General features: G+C 37.9%; 1 protein-coding gene across 2 annotated transcripts in view; it reads right to left on the minus strand.

The window, feature by feature from the left end:
- Positions 1-2,067: 2,067 nt before the first annotated feature.
- Positions 2,068-15,958, minus strand: part of TRAPPC8 (trafficking protein particle complex subunit 8) — a 55,532-nt gene continuing 41,641 nt past the window's right edge. For both annotated transcript variants that reach the window (XM_075084948.1, XM_075084947.1), the window contains 5 exons: positions 15,349-15,534; positions 14,693-14,794; positions 6,781-6,926; positions 5,154-5,243; positions 2,068-3,109 (listed from right to left, as the gene is read on the minus strand). In XM_075084948.1, the coding sequence (XP_074941049.1) occupies positions 2,875-3,109; positions 5,154-5,243; positions 6,781-6,926; positions 14,693-14,794; positions 15,349-15,534 (759 nt within the window). In that variant the 3' untranslated portion in view covers positions 2,068-2,874. The remainder of the gene's footprint in view (positions 3,110-5,153; positions 5,244-6,780; positions 6,927-14,692; positions 14,795-15,348; positions 15,535-15,958) is intronic.

Raw genomic sequence — 15,958 nt, forward strand, 5'->3', positions numbered from 1 at the left:
CAAGACCAGACAATTTTCATTTCAGTACAGCTGTTTTTGTCATCTGTATGTCCACACGTGGGGAGAGTTTCCCATGTGAGAATTCATTAAGGAGCCAGGCTTAGCTCTATCTCCATGCTAGCTCCTCATCTAAGCAATCACATAGGGAACTTCTGTTCTGACACACCAATGACTACATTTCGAACTCTATTTTGAACAGCTCAATCCTTTTTATGCAGCATAATGTGCACGATCAGCAATGCACCATGAAGGAACAAATGCCAATTCAGAAATAATGCATTTAAATAGTTACAAAATAGAGCCTTTCCTTGGACACAGCATGACAGCAGCCTTCTGTAACACTTTGCTACGCTTTACAAGTTAGAATCACAGATACTGCTTTTCAGTAGATGGTCTTCAAATATGACAAGCTAAAACCTTCAGTATTTTTGTAATCACCACATAGGGAAGGAGAATAAAGGGGAGATTTCACTTCAGTGTGAAGAGAAAGCAAAAGTTTGGTTTGTTTGGGGTGGATTTTTAGCTACATGATATTGTTTCTACAGCAAAAAACAATCAAAGTCTGGCTTATTTATAGAGTTGGCAGCCTACCCTGCTAAGCTTTGCATTTTCAAGATCTCTTTGTGAATACTCGGTATACATATTAAAAAATCATGTCTAGTACACAAAACAGAAAAGCATCTCAAAACTGCGTATTGAAGAGGCTGCTAGTTTTACCTATGTTGAAATAAAGCACTACTCCAGCTTTTAGCTCCTTTCCACATCATTAGCCCACCATGACCCTATAAACATTCTCAGAAGCATGAAGAAGGGACAATCCTGACACGGTGTTTCCTTCAATCCAAGCTACGTAATGTGTCTTACCAGTTTTTACCTAGATTAGCACTAATGGAAGTGGCAAGTGTCAGTTTACCTAACCCAGAAGTAGGATCACTGACAAGTCACACACCAGCCACCAGGACAGCACAGCCTGGTAGTTTCTGTACCATTAGTCAAACTTGCTCTTTACAAGGGTGCAACATCCAATCACAGGAGATGCCATTTCTTACCAGTTTGTTCTGACAGGCTGAAAAAAGAAAAAAAAAAGGCAGTTAAACTTCTGACCCATATCTCACAACACTCTTGTGGAAACATCCTCTATCAGAATAATGTGACTTGTGCCACTCAAGTACTTGAAGAGGTCTTAAAAATACACCAACTGTGACTTGGAACATTGTGGCCTACAGCTGGATAGCTGAGTGGCATCAGTAGCGACTTCTCTTTCCCTAGGAGAGTGCCAAGATGGAAAAAGGACTGATAACATACCGTAAGGCTATTCTTTCTAAATGATTCTTGGCATTGTAGTCTTTCAATATGCCCAACAGCAGGAGGAAAAAAAACACATCACCCCCAGAAGCACTATACTTATTGTTAGATAACGTTCAAATATTCTGTTGATAAATCAACATGACCCAGTTATAAGAAGCGTTCCTACAAAAGGTCATGTGCTGTGAACAGGTTCTAAGACTTCTCAGGAAGTTTTAAGACCTGGAGACATTCACACAGCTGTACTGCACGCAAGCAGAATTGGAAACCTTGTCAAAAAAGAAAATACGCATCTGAAGGCAGAGGTACTGTTTCATAAGTCAGTGTTGCTCTGTGAAGGAATTGCCTTCAGCCACAAGATACAGCAAACTGTCAGAAGTCTTAGGTGCTCAATTTCCCTTGTACTCAGCTAACCCACCATAAACTAACTCCTAACTCTTAGCTGGTTTTGCTGCACTTGATTGCTTCACACAGCCTTCCCTATGTTCAGCAGTATTATTCAAATTAAAAATCCCCAGCACACAGCAAGTAACTGACATCTCCCAGACAGCTGAATTCTGGGGGTTGTACCTGGGAACACTGCAGAAGAACTAAAAAGGCAAATACAGCAGCTACTGCAAGTTCCAGCGTAGGCCAACCCTACACATGGCACCAGGACAGGAACTTCATGCGAGCAAAGAGGGCACAGAATATAAATACACTATCAGCACCCACAGACTGCTACAGCTGTATGAAAAGGAAGAATAAAGGTCCACAAGTCCATACAGTGAATATGGCGTATGTTTTATTCTATTTACAGTACATTTGTTATAAATATAATACATTTCTGAAAATCTTGAGTAGATTTTTTTAAAACAGATCAATTGTTATAGTTACATCATAAAGCGAGTGACAATTTAAATGACAATCTCATGGCTGGGAGTTAGTGCATTCTGTGCTGAGATGAATGAGAAAATACTCAAATTCTTTGAGGAATTTTTTAAACACCTTAGGTGGGACTTTTATGTAAACCTTGGAAAGTCACTGGTTTCCATAAACATGAAAATCAAAACAAAATTTTGAACTAAAAAACTAAGAAACAGAAACAGCTTTCAGATACCTTATTGAACCTGACAGTAAGGTTGGGATTTATCATGAGTAATGGCTTCAGACAGGAAAAAGCCAATGAGGGTTTCTTCCTGAACCATATCCTAATACAGCCACAAATATTAAACACACCATGCTGGAAGTTGTAACAGCAGTCAAGCTGCATTTTTGACAGGGCATAGGACATACAAATATGTTCAGATTTGGAGTCAGAGTATTTTGTGTTATGAATATCTTAATTACCAGAGAAGAAATACATTATAAAAGGATAAACGTATTTTCAGTCCAACGTGCGTTGCATTGAGAAACAAGTTGACAAGTAGTCTGAATATTTTGCTATTTTCTTTCCTACACAATCTTTAGTAACAAGTTAGATGTTTGAGGTGCTATTTCCAAAAACTGCAGCAAAATGTCAACCAGCAATATAAGAAAAGAATCCCATTTATTTTGTCTTTTAGTGTGATTTATTTTTTCAGGGAGTGGTCAGATATTATTAATAATAATCAGTGCAGGCATGGAGTTCTGCTGACTCGTTTCAAACAAAGTAACTTGGTCCACTAGCTTGGCAAATACTCTGGGGGTTCCAAGATTATAGACACCTGTATGAACGAAGCAAGCTTTCAGCTGCAAGCTATAGACCTCTTGGCTTTTAAGTTGAAGCTTGTACTGTGTTTGCCCAAGCCACGTAAAAGATCCATGAATTTCTAGTGCTTCTGGGCTGGAAAAGAAGGTAACAAAATTATTTCTCTGTATTTGAAGCATGCGTACATACTAGCTTACATGATTACCTCAACTACAAGTTTTCCCCAAGATTTCAGAACGCGCTGTGTCCCCGTCACTGGCCCTGTACAAAGAGATGCTTGTTTGTGCTCGCTGAAAGCTTCTTTTCAAAAGCCAGGAACTGGAAACTTAAGTTACTATTCCGGCAGTCTTTGGATGTGATAGCGCCCACTGTCAGTCATCTTTGATGGCTTGGAAGTTGCTGAGTCTTTTTGACTGCCTGCCTACAGTAATTTCCCTTAATTCACTGCCTTCCCCAAACACATCATGCTTTGTTTGTTTCCCCATCACACACACACACCTCCCACTCTTTACCTTTAAGGGATTAAGGTTTTTCTAGCAGGACAAAGCAAGTTGCAATCCTAGGTATAGACACACCTGCACGTAACATTTTATCAAGATGTTAATTGCAGCTTTGAAGAAAAATCATGTAGTAGGAAACAGGGTGTATAGACATCTGCATCCACGCACACATCAACACACGCAGAGCCCCACAAGCATACATGCACTCTGAGACAGAGTACCTAAAGATACCCAAGGGTATCTTTGTGGATCCCTATTTCCACCCCATCAGTTCAGTTCAACTCCAGGCCCTTGCTTCTGGACAAATACTTTTTAGTGTTTTGACTCACACTTAACGCACTCCTTTAGGGTCTGTTTGCCTTGGCTCAGATGAATCAGTACAAATCTTTAAAACATTTCTTTAGCTCCCAATATAATACACTACATACAGAACATTATACATATGTGTAATGATGAATTCCAGTTTATTCCCAGCTTTTTATGTAACTGACAAGTTGGATCTTGTTATTTAAGGTATTCTTGGGCCCATACCATGAACTAGAGTTACTCAGAGTGCATGTCACACAGAAATAGTCAACTCATATACACTGCTTCACAGACATTGTGTTAATATGTTGGTTTGGGGGTAGGAGGCATGTTTGGTTTTAGGAAGTTTCAAGGCACATGAATACACTGTCCTTTCAAAGCCATGTCTTTCACGTTGTGAAAACACACCAGATCTGTGAGTAGCTTCCTAATCGCAATTGATAAATAAAAACAGACTTAGGTCTTCTGTCCTCTATTTCTGAACCTATGTATTACACTCCAGACTTCCAATTTCTTACTTGCCTGGACAAACTGTTGGCAAGAATCAAATGTTCCCCATTACTAAGCCTACTTCAGTGTCCTTCACAATCTGCCTTCCCCCCACCAAGAACATTCAGTCAGGGATCCCACAAAGCCTATTTTGTGGTAAGCAGACCAAGCAGCATTATGTCTACTGTGAGGGGTGTGGAAGAGAGGTGGTGTCACCCAAATTGTGAGTTAATTACCTTGTTTTAACAGAAGTGGAAGAATTAAGAATGGTTATATCATGGTACTGAATTCTCCCTTCCACAGAATTCTTAGTAAAACTTTTAGAAACAATTTACAAAACGTTTCCTCCGTGCTAGTATTTTTGCACGTATATGACAGTTCTAAGCAAAATGCCAGTCATAAGAATCAGCTGATCAACCTGGGTAGGTCTTACAAATACCTAAGGTTCTATGACATTTTATACTAAGTCAAGTTGCAGGATGAAGTACTTCTTTAAACTTCAAAAGTTGTTTTCTACAAATTACTTGATATTTTAAAAATGAAAACCCAACATCGTATGCTTACTAAAGTAAGGTCACTGAAGCTCATATTTCACTAGTTCAAAAGCATTTCCACTTCCCTAGAAAAGATCTGCCGAGTTTAACTATTCAAGAGTCACAGTTCAAGGTCCTGTCTTAGCAATAGTCAGAAGCAAAATAAAATTGAGCACTGACTGAAGACTCCCATTTGACTGTATGAAGCTTTCACCACCTTCCATTCTTTCAAAGAAACCACTGTTGAAAAAATCCTACTCTAGATATTCACCACAGTTAAAACATTACAAGAGTCCCCAAGACTAGGAAACACTCCCAGAAAATATTGTTTTATTAATGTTCACATATTACCTTGTTGTTTTATGCCGCAAATCAATCATTACATCTACAACTGCCTGGGAACAATTGGAAAGTAGGAGAGTGACAGGTACCAGACAGAGGCTGTGAAGAGAAATAGTTCCATAGTAAAGGAAGAGAGTCTTATTCTGCATAGTCTTAATTATACTCTAACAGTTAAAATACATTTCAACTAATATAAAATTAACATGTAGTTGTCTATTATGCAGTCAGTGTACATAGCAATAAAATGATTTACACTGACTAGAGTTTCCTATAATAAAAGCTATTGAGGCAAACAGCATTGGCTCAGCTGAGCGAAATGAAGTTACATTTCTTCGTCCAGCTGACAGACTAGCAAAAGCATAAATAATACCTTAAGTTTACAGGAAATCTGCTGTTATGACAATAGACATTTCAGAACAGGATAACGTGGTCTACTATGCTACTCTCTGAACCACTGTTTAGCACATTTTGCCGGGGTACTTTTCTTCTGCACTGTCTCCTATAGAGGAATTGCTGACATCTGGCCTAAAGTTTTCACCAGAGCAGTATCCAAACAGAACAGACAGCACATACACATTTCGTGTCAATTTAAGCCTTTACCCTCAATAAAACTATTAGTTAGTTGATATTCTGTTGTTCACAAGTAGTATGATTGTTTTCATAAATAATGCTGCAGCAAGAAAGACTGCAAGATATTCAACAGGCAGATACACAACTATTGCATCTTAAACAGCTCTGCATACGCAACAAGTGATTTGTGTCACTGGAATTCCTTGCCATTGCTTAACAGTTTAAGTATCACAAACTTCATTAACAAGAAAAGAACAATTAGCAACCATAACAAATAAGACTTGTTACTGGAAAAATGCACACTGTAACTGTTATTGAAATATGCCACACCCCGTAAGATGTCTAAATGCTAGATTTTTATAAAGAAATACCTTTCCTTAGGCAGCTTACTTATATTAACTGAAATTTTAGAAAGTGTAACACAGTAGACTTCTCAGATAAAACAGCTCAAACCTAAATAGGTATCTTTGTTTCAAGTACACCTCATTTCATACCTGGAAATTGATACAGAGGTCTTTGTTCAGGTAATTTTAATTTTGAAAGACTCAAGGATTTCACAGGCTCCAACCAATTCACTCTAGCAGTCTGCTTTGACAGAGGTTAATTCTGGTACTCTTCCAGGAGACAAGCCCCAGTGAGCTAAACCGTTACCACCTTTCCTTCTGACATAAATCAGAACCATGTGCAGCTAATCTCGGCAAGTCAGATGTTGGAAACAGCAGTTCTTTTGACTTTAGAAGTACCACTTTCTCTCTAGCTCCTCAAAGTAGCCACACTGCTTACTCTGACACCAAGAATAAACACAAAGGCAGCATTCTTCCAGTACATTTGATATTACACTTCACTGTTTTAATGTTAACTAGTGAAGTGTAATATTACAGCCTGTTTCTCTACATGAAACTTTCATTTTACCTATACAGTTCTGAAGCGGTGAGTTTAAAGAACTGAGCAAGATTTCACCCTTGCATGCCAGATTTCTCTTTTGTATCATGACCCACATATCCCTCAACAGGATTTATGTCAAATGAACTATTTCAAAAATTTCTAAAGAAAACATTGCACAAACCTTTTTTGATGGAAAGAATGATTGAAAGACTCTGGATAATGAAGACTTGTCTTGATAAGATTGGAAAGCTGCTCTGGTGTTGGTCTTGCAGGTACTGGTGTGTTTTCTGGTCGAAAAAACTTTAAGAGAACTGTTTCTGGTAATTCCTGGAACACAAATTCAGAATGACATTTAAAATATTGACATATGGTATTGTGCAACACAACACAAGCAATCCACTCACAGAAGCTACAATTTTCCATTATGAACTATAACTCCAGGGAAATATGTCTAGAGCATCATGAAGCTTACAGTTTTTTCCAATGTGCTTTATATTTAAGCATGCTAGAGGAGGAACTGATATGATTTCTCTATTACTCTCCTTTGAGACAGATTTCACAGCTTCTTATGGAAACACTATCTGTGCAAGTTTCAGAAAAGCATATTACTCTTGCAGCAGTTTGTTAGTGTTTGGTTTTGTTTCTAAGAAAAAGGGACAGTATTTACTCATTCCCCATTCAGCACCTGTAGCTAAAAAAAATCTCCATCACCTGCCCTGGGAAGCTCACAACAGGAAAGCCAACAGCCAAGTTTCCCAACACAAATCCAAAGTAAAGCAAATACAAGTTTATAGGAACACGCTAACAATTGAAGAAGCATTTAATAATGCAGAGTATCTTAAGGCTTGTATAGCAAGCTCTTGCAGATTTGAAAGTTACCTTTGTCCCCAGCTGAAAGCCCAAGTCAAGCACTGACACACTACTTGGGATTCGTGCTAACCCTTGGGCAGAATTCCCAAGTATTTTTTTAATACCCTACAGGAGACAAATATGAAGATTCTTGTCTACAAACAGTCAAGAACACCATGAAATGCCGCAGGAACATTTACTGGTGAAAGTGCAGAGTGCCATTAATATTTCAAACCTTTAGTTCTAATATTATACCTCTACTGAAGGACTGGTTAGTAAGACCATTTACCAGAGAGCTAACCCTGAATTCCAGCCAGCCTCTGGGTGTCAGACTCAGAAGAGATGTCTGTGTCTTCAAGTTCAGCTGCTCAAAAGTCTAGTTTTTTTGTAACTGTGTACCTAGGACAAAGGCTAAGACACAACATGTAGTACATGATTCTCTTACCTAATGCTTCAGGAGAGCATTAAGCACTTCCAAATGGTAAGCAAGAAGATGTGCATACAGATCAGGGAGCTAACCTAGAGACAGCTAACAAGAAATACTAGGTTTAAGGATGCGTGAACTCCTGCCCTACTCCAGAGGATGGGAGTACCAACCAACCAAAATTAAATGGATGGTATTTTGTTGCTGAACTCCTGGGGTACCAGCCCAAATGGACTACTGCCTTTTCAAAGGCAAAAGCAAGAGTTCTGACACCTAAAGTCTGCTTGTTGACCCATTATGGTTCCTTGCAAAGCCTCCAGAAGTGCCAAGGGCTCCAGTAGATAGCAAGAACCATATATTGCATAAAAGAAGGCCAAAACAATGGTTAAGATACTCCCTTTAAAAGATGTTAAGGTGTAATTTGAAGGTCTCATCCATACATACTAGAAGAGGTACAGAAAAGCTTGACTGGAAGAGACTTCATCATAAGAGGTTGGGGGGGAGGGGTGTGTTTGTTATTGTTTGAAGTTTTATAGCTGCATTTTTAAGCTTTTTGGGTTTTGAATAGAAACACACAAGAGGCAGTAGCACCAGAACCACACTGCTCCCACAGTTGCCTTCCAAGAGCTACAAGCTGTGTAACTGGTGCTAAGGAAGTTGTTCCTTTTTTTTTTAGGAAGTTTTTTACTGCCCAAAGCCACCTACAAAGTCCAGCTTCAAACAGATATACTTAAAACTAGACTCAAGCTTGCTGTTCCAAGTAGAAAAATCAATATCTTTACTTACTCAGTAGTTGCAAAAAAGCTAGGACCTTTAGAGTGGGATGTTTTGTTACTTTGAAACAAAATTAGATATTATCCCTACTTATACTTCTGAAATTGCATGTTAGTCATTCATACTTAGATGTTACATCTTAGGTCTGAAGATATCTCCTGCAGCTGTACTATGTTAAAAGTTGTAAAAGTCAAAATTTACACCATTCAAAGCATCCTTTGCATTATCTCATAGATGTAAAGACAAGTCTGCCCATAATACATTCCTGAATCTCTTCGAATCCACTTCTGAATTGAAAAGTTCTTCCCATCCATGAGATGGATGGAAGTGATAGTATCTTCACATGCAATCATTGAAAAGGATTTTTCTATGTAATATTAGACAACTTAAGGTTCTCAATTTCAAAAACAGTCTTCTCAATGACTGGTTCAATGTCCTCTCAACCACACCAGAGGTTAAACACCACAACTTGATTTCCAAGTTGTATGGAAATTGAGCGTATTTGCCCCATAAATCAAGTCACACATAGCCAAAAGGATTATTAACATGTTCAGTCAAGTATGAGGGAGAAATACGCACAGCACAAAACCTAAACAGAGAACCCTTGAACTACGTTAAGCATAACTAAAAGCAGAATATATGAAAACAACAGAAAAAGAGTGAAACAAAGGAAGATCTGAAGTGATGTATCCTTCTCCCTTTCCTATTTTAGATAAGAGAACTCCCATTTTAAAAACATCAGTGTTAACTTGGTTTCCTTCACCATGTGACTCATCTATATTCATTCTAGTGCCTCATTATGGAAGTGACAACTCCAGGAACAGTATTCTACTAAGACACCAGTAATAATGCATTTGAAAACACAAATATTATCATCAGCTCTGCAGCTGATCAATGGGTAAAGCAGCAGATAAAATTTTTTCAGCTGTTTGGAGTATTTCATTCATGACAACAACATAAGCCAGTCACCCCAAATTGGTACAGTTGTTGGTACATTAGTTGATATAACAGAGTGATAAATGTACTCTCCAGCTCTTGGTGTTTATTTACCCTTAATAACTTTGGTTTCCCTCCATCAATCTGGTTTAAAGGAAGTCTTAGATCCATTCCAACAGTCTGTGTTTGACTCAAGTATCCCTTCCCATGTATTCTGTAAAAAATAAAACTCTGAACTAGCACAAGATGACACTTCCAGTAATCCACTGTTTGGAAAAATAGTTACTCAAAGCCTCCCCTCTCCTATCTTTCAAAAATTTCTACTTCCAACCAAACTGCTGCTGCCTCAATAACGTTGCACCTATAATTAGAAGCAGTACTACTAAAACTTACCGCCTCCGAAGCAAAACACTGCCAAGAAGCCTGCATCCACGCTGTATGCATTTTATAGATTTTACTTTGGGCTAGGACTGGTATAATCCACAGGACTGAATGAGCAGCCCGAAAGCACATCACATGCAGTCCTGGAGCACATCTGGATTAATTCTGCCTGGAAGGTATCCGCTTTGTGCATTACAAAACCACTTCGCAATGAAGAGAGGGCTGTAAATGGGTACAGTATCTTAAAAAATGTCACCTGATCTCATACATACTCATAAGACACTATCTCATCGAGATTTCAGTCAAACCTAAGTTTACACTTAGATGCTAGTGTGTTTGAGAAGTATGGATGCACTACTCCCAACATGCTGACATGCCCAAGTGACAAGCCTCACCGTCCATCAGTGTGCAGTCATTGACAATTAGAAGCGAGGCAAGTGCCCCAGCCCTACACTGCTACTACCATTCCACCATATTACACTGTGCTTTTCCTTTGGAATCTTTTGGACTGAATTCACCAGTTCACCAGATTAGAAAAATATGGGAGACAGCCATAAGAAAGAGTATTGATCAAACAGCCCTGACTGTGAATGGATGTTTAAAAAGCATTAAGTTTTTACGCTTTTACTAAGTTAACACAGAGAGGTCAAGAACAAGAGTCAAATTACTGTGTCTGAAGTACAGCTAAAGTCGACCTTCAGTTAAAATAAACTGATTCTTGAAAGCAAGTTTAGAAAAGAAACAGAACCCACAGCAGTATCACTGTCAAAAAAAGAACAGCCATTGGTTACCAATAACCCAGATATTTTTATTAGTGAGGCTTTTACTACTTGGGCTCAGACAGCTACTGCTAACACATCTGTTCAGACCTATTCACTTCATTAACACCTTATGTGATTTATTCTTCACATATTCTTGTTGGTGCCTATAACATATCTCTGTGGCACCTTTTGTGTTTTAGCATTTTTCCCCTACCTTTAGCAAAAGGCCATTTTTTTCAAAAATACAAGTGAAATAAAGGGTAGGAAGATATAAGTTTTACACATTATTCTGAAACCTTTCTATATGAAACACAGAAATGCTTTAACAGAGTCAATATTCCTTGTCGTCCTTCAGCATATTATGTGTTAAGATTCCAAACTTCTAGAACATAAAATCTAAGTATTTCATCACATCACCTGATAAGTCTGTGTCTAGTAATCTATGCCCAAAAGCAGTGCTATTTAGTTAAACAAATAGAAAAATCCCGTAACCAACAAAAAAATCTGTATGCAATGTCAGAAGACCAGTAAACTTCAAAGTCATAGATATAATTGTCTTGGTTAGAATGAAAAAGTTTAGAATTCATAATTCTATTTTGAACAGACATAAGAAAAGCAAGTGCATGCATCCAAACATCCAAGTAAAATTTGTGTAGAATTTTACTATTGTATTCTTTCTTTCTGTGTGAGTACAGACAGAAGTTTTACCCAGAAAAAGATTTTACACCTCCCCCATGCCAAAATACCTTGTTTTTTATACAAACCAGAGGCTTTATCTTGGTTTTATCAAATGCTATGGCAAGTTATGCTACCGCAACAGAGGAATAATTGCATCCTGCTGTCTGTTCCACATCCTTTTGTATATATTGTGTGTTCCACAATGAACCAAGCAGAAGTAACCACCTATCGTTACATCCCAGTCAGCACCCTAACATCTTAGCTTAGGCATATGATAGATGACTTCACATCAGTGCACTCAACTACCAATATACCAGCAACTACTAGAATTTGAGAAACATAACAGTCCCAGTGAATACAAATCTACCGCTCTTCTACTACAGTCCTTTTCTGCGTTTTTGTTTCCCTTCACAGTTCTAGAAGCTTCTATAAACAAAAACTAAATCCTTAAAAGCTAGCAAAGAATTAGTCTGAGGTATACCATAATTGGCAAAGCAGCAGAAGCCAACCAGTACACAGAGTTTAACCAAAATACACAGCAAGCTATCATGATTTGGTCAACACAGTTTGATGAATTCAGCTAAAATTTGAGTCATTTCTCGGGGCGGGGGGGGAAGGGGGTACAGAGAGAAATCTTGGTTGTTCTTTTCTCCATGTCTATTGTGAGACTGTTCTTGATTGGGGATGGCTGTACTGCCAGACAGACGCAAAAATTTCTTTGCCGGCTGTAACAGTATGAAGCAGAAGTGGTTCAAGTCAAGAAGAAAGTGCTGAAGACCAGCAACAACTAGGACACAGCAAGAAACGCAGGGAGCAGACTCTCATGTCCTAGGTGACACCTTGTGCAGAATCTGCAAGTAAATTTATTTTTTCAGATCTCAGCAGCCCTTTATCATTTTAGAACTGGTAACCAACATGCATCAAAAGCATGCATCTCCATCTCCCTCTGCTGTCTAGACCACAGAAAACAACTTCTATCCTGTCAGCACAAAAGCATTCCAGAACAGTTTAGAGTTTCCAACCCTGTTTATGGCTTGAGAGAATAAATCCAGATTTCCAAGACAAACTACTTGAAAGTTACATTGTAAGTCTCAAAACTAACTTAACATAACTACAAATGTTAAGTCAGAAGTATGTTTGGCTTTGGGATTTTCTCTCCCCCTGCTCGTGTAACTCTAATGCAAGAGCAAGATCATTCAAAGACAACATGCAATCCTTAAGTATATTATTTTTTTCTATCTAGCCTAATTTAATCCTGTTTTGGGATTCTTTCAATTCTTAAATGTAGATTGAACAAAGTAAACTGCCGCACAGTCAAACCACTTAATTTGTTACACCTTGCCTCCCATCTCAGAGGTGTTTATCTACTTTCCTCACAGTATGAGGTGCTAATTAACAAAAAAGTAGTACACAAGCATATGAAATTTCTCAATCCTTAACAGTCCTGAGGTTACAGGTGCTTAAAATCCAAGATAAATCTGAGCTTTGGTTATCATGACAACACAGAATTTACCCATTTATTAAAAACAACCACCATTACTCTTATACCAGATTTCAATTGCATCACAACACAGATGCATTTTGGCTTCCAACTAAGGTACAGAACGCTTCAAAGGAAGTATGTTCCTTATGCTGAAGAAAGTGAATACAATAACCAACATAGCATCTATTTGAATGTAGATGTAATAATAACTGATAGAAAACAGATTACAGACAGAATGCTAATACAGTACCATGTATACCTCAAAACAAATTGAGGGTACATCTGGATCCTCCTTGCTCCTGGTAGCAGGATTCATTTGTTTTAGTCTGAAACTAAATTTCATGCAGTGCCAGTGCAGCCAACAAGAAATGTAAATTTCTATCCCTAGCATGTTCAGTCATTTGTTTTATTTAAGGATGCAGGTGTGATTCACTCCAACTTCCTCTCTTCCCATCCATTTGCTAGAAACCAGAACTCAATGAGATCAGAAGTAGAAGTCCACAGTCTTTTCTCTCCTAACTTTAGGCGTCTACAGTGTGATCTACTGTTCTACAAACACCTTTAGGCAGGTAAGATAATTCCAGAGTGGGCAGTTTAGACTAATACAGCCTAGTACTGCTCAGCATAGCTCAAGCCCACATGTACAAAGGCTTTTTTGGGGGTGGGGTGATAAGTGAAAAAAAAATCATCTGCAGACATTAGAACTTAAATTTTCCTGTTTTCAGTACCAATGAATACCAGCCAGTTGAGCTCGAACTACATGCCCATTTCAATCTATTCCCATCTATTCCCATCCCATCTATAATCTATTCCCATCCCATTCACAGCACAAAGAACTAAATGGAAAAATCATCTTAATGACATTAAAATACTTAAAGGCTTATAAACCAAAGCCAAATGCACAGCTCAGAATTATTGAATACTTATGTTATAGCATGATATTTATAGAAGTACACATTGGTCCAATATTGTTTTCTTGACAAAATCATGTCTACTTGCTGCAGCTGAGTAAGACCTCACTAAAAGATAGGTACAATGTTTGCAACATTGGTAAAACCATGAGAATGGCACCAAAGAAGGAACAGCAATGACTGCTCAGCAGAAGACTAAACAAGTATATGACTTGGGTTTTTTTTATTTTGTACATTAGTCTTCACTCATGTAAATTGCATCTAGCATAGTTTTTACAGAAATTTATCTATAGCTTCCATAGTTATTACCGATTCATGTACCAGGAGACATCCACCGGTTTCCTTCAGATACTATTTTTTTGAACAATCAAAAAGGCTATAAAACTTCAAAGTGAAGCAACATGCTATTAATTAATCAATTCCAATGGAGCTTTCAATATCTTTAACTGCTCCAGTGTTTCTGCTGTTCTAACATTTAGAAAGGTCTTCACTTAAAAAGTTGTACATAGTAGAATTTCTGAGACTGATTTTGTAAAACTCGAAATAAAAATAATTCCACCATTTTACTAGTAACTATTAAGTGATCGTTAACTTTGATTTAATACCATTAATAAGCTCCTAGTTCTACCCTGAAATACCACAGAACAGTTTACTCCAACAACTGCGTAGCAGTATACTTACCTGTATATTGCTTTTCTCATCTTTAAACTAAGCCTAACTATTTCAGTATAGATGACTAATCAAAGCTGAAGTAAAGCTGAATTATTTAGCAATAACACAGATCTGATGTTAGACTCTACAAAAGCACCCAAAGTGATTCCACTTGTTTATAAGAAAACATATGAAGTCTATTTTGGGAAAGATGCAATTGTAAAGGAAAACTTCACACAGATTACCTGCTTCTGAGGAAACGAAGAAGCCTCCTTCCCAACTGTATTAAGGGCAACATGATGCTGGCCCTCCAAAATAAGCTGCTTGTTGTCTTCCACAACATATGCCTACAGAATATAATACAAAGACATTAGCAAACCAGAAACTATCATAAGCTTCATAATACAGAACTGCTTACTTTCCCCTAACTTAAGCAGAAGATGTTGTACTGTTCAAAAACTTAAGGCTAGCATGACAACTCTTATGTGTATGGTTTTCATTTTGCAAGCACAGACAACTGCTGAAGTTTAGACTGCCAATTTCCACTACTTAATATTTGCATTCTGGTAAAAGAGATGGTCTTTGTCAAAGCAGACTGGGTCATTCTTACAGTTCTATAATAAAAGCAAGCAGTAACAGATATCTTGATTTAAGATTTCAGAATATTCTCTGTGTGCATTCAGAGTAATGTAAAACCACTTAAGCATCCTTATTACAGTAACAGGTATTAAGACTGTCTTTGCTTCTTGACACCATTTTAGTTCATTTGCCTGTTTTCAGAAAAAAAATTAATCCATAAATCTGTATGAGTACCCTTAAAAGTTCAGGATGCCATATCAAACTATTTTTTAACTATCATATTTCATGGCCAGATTACCACAAAGGCCACAACCATACATACCTTCCACAGTACAACAATGTTCAAGTCAACTTCACTGCATCTTTGTATCAATCTGACTGTCTCATCAAATGATTGTTTCACAGCCCTTTGAGATGCATGAGTATGAGACTGCACATGTGTTCTTTTAAATTCAGAGGATAAGCTTTGGAAAAAAAAGTCTGCACAAGGACTAGCTGAACTTATTATCTGCAAGGGAAAAAAAGCAAGAAAGAGTGCTCTCAGAACAGGATGCAAGCTGACACACATTACTCTAACAGAGCTCACCATTGTAGTATTTCAGTTCTTTTATCTTGCTTTGCTTCCCTTTGCAAACCAACAGGATGCCACACATCTTGGTTTCTATGCTTGCCCTGTTAGAGGTATGCCCTACCTAATGAGCTGTCTAAGGTAACATAGGCAAAGAGAGCTATAGATTATTTGCCTAAAACTACAAGTGCCAAGCCTGGAAATAAGGGCCTTAATTACTACCACCAGACAGCCTACTGTAGATATATCAAGTACAGTGTAGAGAGCTGAAGTGTCCAAGTAACTCAAACTCACTCACATGCAAGTCATTGCTTATTAATGTTTTCCTTAGGTCAGCTAGAATTATTTATCGAAGTTAGGAACA

The sequence above is a fragment of the Phalacrocorax aristotelis genome, chromosome 2 (assembly GCF_949628215.1).
Source record: "Phalacrocorax aristotelis chromosome 2, bGulAri2.1, whole genome shotgun sequence".
Taxonomy (NCBI): Eukaryota; Metazoa; Chordata; class Aves; order Suliformes; family Phalacrocoracidae; genus Phalacrocorax; species Phalacrocorax aristotelis.